General features: G+C 33.3%; 1 protein-coding gene across 1 annotated transcript; it reads left to right on the forward strand.

The window, feature by feature from the left end:
- Positions 1-233: 233 nt before the first annotated feature.
- Positions 234-3,566, forward strand: LOC139892472 (E3 ubiquitin-protein ligase SIS3-like). The gene is made up of 10 exons (XM_071875570.1): positions 234-449; positions 549-587; positions 836-902; positions 994-1,067; positions 1,370-1,508; positions 1,641-1,733; positions 1,850-1,915; positions 2,017-2,139; positions 2,223-2,336; positions 3,022-3,566. Exons 1-10 carry the CDS (start codon positions 421-423, stop codon positions 3,370-3,372), a joined length of 1,095 nt encoding a protein of 364 aa, XP_071731671.1. The 5' UTR covers positions 234-420; the 3' UTR covers positions 3,373-3,566.
- The last annotated feature ends 532 nt before the right edge of the window (positions 3,567-4,098 follow it).

The following is a 4,098-nucleotide window of genomic DNA, read 5'->3' on the forward strand; positions in this document are numbered from 1 at the left end:
AACACTCAAATAACTGATTATCTGATTATTACGTTATTAAACAGCATAATCAAATTCAAACACTATAAATCTAAATCACGTTTTGATACAGCTGATTATTTAATTATAATTATTCAAAACAAATAATCAATTTTAAAAACGTAAATCCAAACACACAGTGATAATCTGACTAATGAGTCATGAAATACTATGCACTCCGTACTAATTTATTTGCATCTTAGCCAATAGGCCACTATACTTATTTTCCAGGTTGTTTCTCATCAAAGATCCGTGAACTCATCTCCGGTATCGTATAGACAATTACTTCACTCTATAACCTAATATCATCGGAATTAAATTTCCGCGTCAACAAAATACAACTCTATCAGTACTGGAGGTGGTCTGGAGTAAAAACTAGGGTTTCGTTACTTTTTAAAAAAAATGACAATCAAAGGCATAGATTTCAAATGGTTAGTTTCCTTTATCTAATTTCTCATGCTCAAGCCCTAATTTTCATCCTCCGCTGTTTAATTTCTAATTTCCATGAATTCTGTATCTCAATTTTACAGGTATGATGGTTTTTTCCTTTCAATGCTTGCCACTAGCATGTATCCTTTCTCCTATTTTCATAATTCTTTATATGTATATGTTTATGTTTATGTATATCAGTATATATGTGTTCTTTATGTATATATATATATATATATATATATATATATATATATATATATATATATATATATATATATATATATATATATATATATATATATATTCATGAATTTTATTATTTTATAAATGAGTTATTATTTTCATCGTATTGTTGATGTTGATTCTTGACGATAGTTTAAAATAGAATAATCATTGCAATAAACTGGAATCATTATATTCAGTGTACACATCCATTGCATATATGGATAGTGGTGAGTGATAATGGTTAAAACTCAATATTATAATTTTGTGTTTTATAAAGTACTTATTGGCATGATTTGCGGTGATGGTGTTCAACTATAGGTTGATTACGCCACAGTTTTTATGTTTCGCTTGCTGATGTTTGTGGACAATGGACTCGCTGCGGGAATGGGATTGTAAGTAATCTTCGATTATAGTATAAGATTATATGATATACACACGATATCGGTATTTCAGGTTGTGTGTGCGTTTTTATAAGAAAAGTTTGTACGCATTGTGTTTTGCTGCAATTTTACTTTGTTGGAAACAGTTAATCTTCACTCACAAAGATAAACTTATATTGTGACCTGATTAGATCTTTTAAGAACTCAGGTTATATCAAAGCCCTAAGATGAAGTTTCTAGATTTTCAAGTATTTTGTAGGTCTCAGTTTTTTTGTTTATGAAGCTTACTAAATGCTATTATAAATGACGTATAGGGATTTTGGCCCGCAACAGAGACATGCTCGTTTTTGTGGAAGAGTTGCAGTATTATCTGTTTTATGTTTGGTTCTCTATCCTTTTCTCTGGGCATGGACCATTATCGGCTCTCTATGGTTTTGTAACTCAAGAGATTGTGTACGTGTCTTGTATTTTTTTTATCTTTTTTATTTAATTTTTTTTTTTTTGTAAATATTAGTTTAAGTACGCTTGTACGGTTCAATTGGGAGAAATTTGTGTTAAAAAAGTGTAATTTTTTAATCATTGCAGTTGCCTGAAGAAGGTCAGAAATGGGGATTTCTTATATGGTTATTTTTCAGCTATGGTGGACTCATCTGCCTTGCTGGAATGTCAATGAGAATGGTATGATATAAAACCTCAAAGCACGTAAAGATTTTTTTTTATAAAAAATAAAGACATAGTTTTGTTTTAGTTGGATGGATAATCTTAACATCTATTTTTCAAGTCATCTTCTGCAGTGGTTAAGAAGAAGGCAAGCTCATTCACTACGTGCTCAACAGGGAATTCCTATTTCAGAATACGGGGTACATTATCAACTTTTAGAATCTTTCAAGTTTTCTGAAGATATATATAGGCAAGAGAGAATTTTCATTGATATACAAACTTACAAACAACCAGTTTTCAGGTTTTGGTTGACATGATACGTGTACCTGATATGGCATTTGAAAATGCTGCCGGACAAGAGTTGCGAGGAATGAGGCAAGATGCGGATACATATCATCCTGGACTTTACTTGACTGAAGCCGAGGTATTTACATCTCTCGGGTTACTTTTAACCTCTCATATTTTACTTAATTTTTGTCTGAAATTATTATAAAACTTGGAAATTAGAGAGAAGCGGTGGAGGCACTCATCCAAGAGCTTCCAAAGTTCATGCTGATAGCTGTTCCTACTGACTGTAGCGAGTGTCCAATTTGTTTGGAGGAATTTCATGTAGGAAATGAGGTACTGTGTCTTAATTCCCATCATTTTACCAAAAGAAAAACCTTCAAGTACTATAGGGGGGGCAACATGGGTGGGCCAGACAGGTTGGGTAATGGGTAGTTTTTGGTACGAGCCGGGTCCGGTTGACTTGCAATATCTTTTCTATGTTTTATGGAGTAATTGCTTAGAACAAATTTAGAAATCATTCTTGTTTTAAGCATCAGTACAGATATTATACATTTATACCATTACAAGAACAATCTAATCTGTTAAGATAATGTTGTTTTAGTAAGGTTCGTATCATTTCATGTATTGAGTAGGGTTTATTGTTTCAAAGTGTATTTTATGTATGTTCTTTTTTGTTTTTGCCCTTCTGTTGCAAAAAAACGAAAATGTACATAAAATAGATGGAACTGACATATACAATAGATATTTCGAAAGTACGCCCCATACAATAGTTAAAAAGGTTTAGTATAATACACTTTGAAACAATAGACCTTTGTAAGTACACCTTGGGTGACTTTTGACATGCTCGATCATTAACTGTGTCATGCTTTGCAGTTTATTATTTTATCCATTTGATGGTTAGAAATAAAACATAACATGGATCATCAGTCCATTACCTAATCAATTGGGTCTTAATTTATCACCTTTTTTGTCTGTAGTTGAGCTAATGTCTTTGTGTTCCTTTATAAAATGGTATTAGGTTCGTGGGCTTCCATGTGCTCATAACTTCCATGTGGGATGCATCGATGAATGGCTTAAGTTGAACGTCAAATGTCCTCGATGTAGGTCTTCTGTGTTTCCAAATCTTGACCTTAGTGCACTTTCCACTATCACTGTTGCCCCGGGACCTGGGCCAAATCATGCAACAACTCGTTACATGAGAAGTCAACCATCTAGTCAAAGCTATCTGTTGCGAATGCAAGGTTACCTCCGGCCAGTTAACACGGGAAATGTAGATTCAGGATCTGGCAACTCACTAGAAACAGCCGAAAACGGGGGCCAACCACCTGAAAGTCAAAATGTGCACGCAAGAGTATTGCCTGAAGGCTAGCTTTTTTTCAGGTCACCAACAATCTAACAGATAGCTAGTTTGCAGGGCTTGATTTCGATGCAAGTGACTAAATAGTTATAATTCTTGCATATTTGATATCACACCGTTTGACATAGATGATGTCTACTCATCTCTAAGTACATTTAAAAACAAATCAGAAGGTCAATGATTTTAGCTGCTCTGGTTTTGATCCAGATTACAATGTTGAAAGTTGGTAATCTTTATGTTTATTCTATTGATACCAACACGATAACAAATGTTTGACTGGGATTTGATGTATCTTCACTATGTGTAACATCAAGTTGAGCTTTATCGAGCTTGAGACCCATATTGACCTTAAAACGAGCTTTTGAGCTTTATCGAGGTTCAGACCCATATTGACCTTAAAACGAGCTTTTGACTTCCTATTTTTTGAGCAAGAAGCATAACTACAAAATGAAAAGTGTTTCTTATGATTACGCCAAACAGCTCACATGAACATGAATGCTAGGTGACCAATTTAACCGGATTATTCCTGCCACCACAAAATATGTTTAATGATAGGTGACCAATGCTTATTATGTGCAAAATGGTGATTTAAATCTATCTCAACCATTAACAAGTATTTTTACTATCGGTTTTAGAGATAAAGGAATGTTTGTCTACTTCTTACCTCTTCGTAAATATTTGGGTGTCGTTGAGTATCAACCATAAATAAATGAGTATTCATTTATTTTGTATTACATC

This window comes from Rutidosis leptorrhynchoides, chromosome 2 (genome assembly GCF_046630445.1).
Source record: "Rutidosis leptorrhynchoides isolate AG116_Rl617_1_P2 chromosome 2, CSIRO_AGI_Rlap_v1, whole genome shotgun sequence".
Taxonomy (NCBI): Eukaryota; Viridiplantae; Streptophyta; class Magnoliopsida; order Asterales; family Asteraceae; genus Rutidosis; species Rutidosis leptorrhynchoides.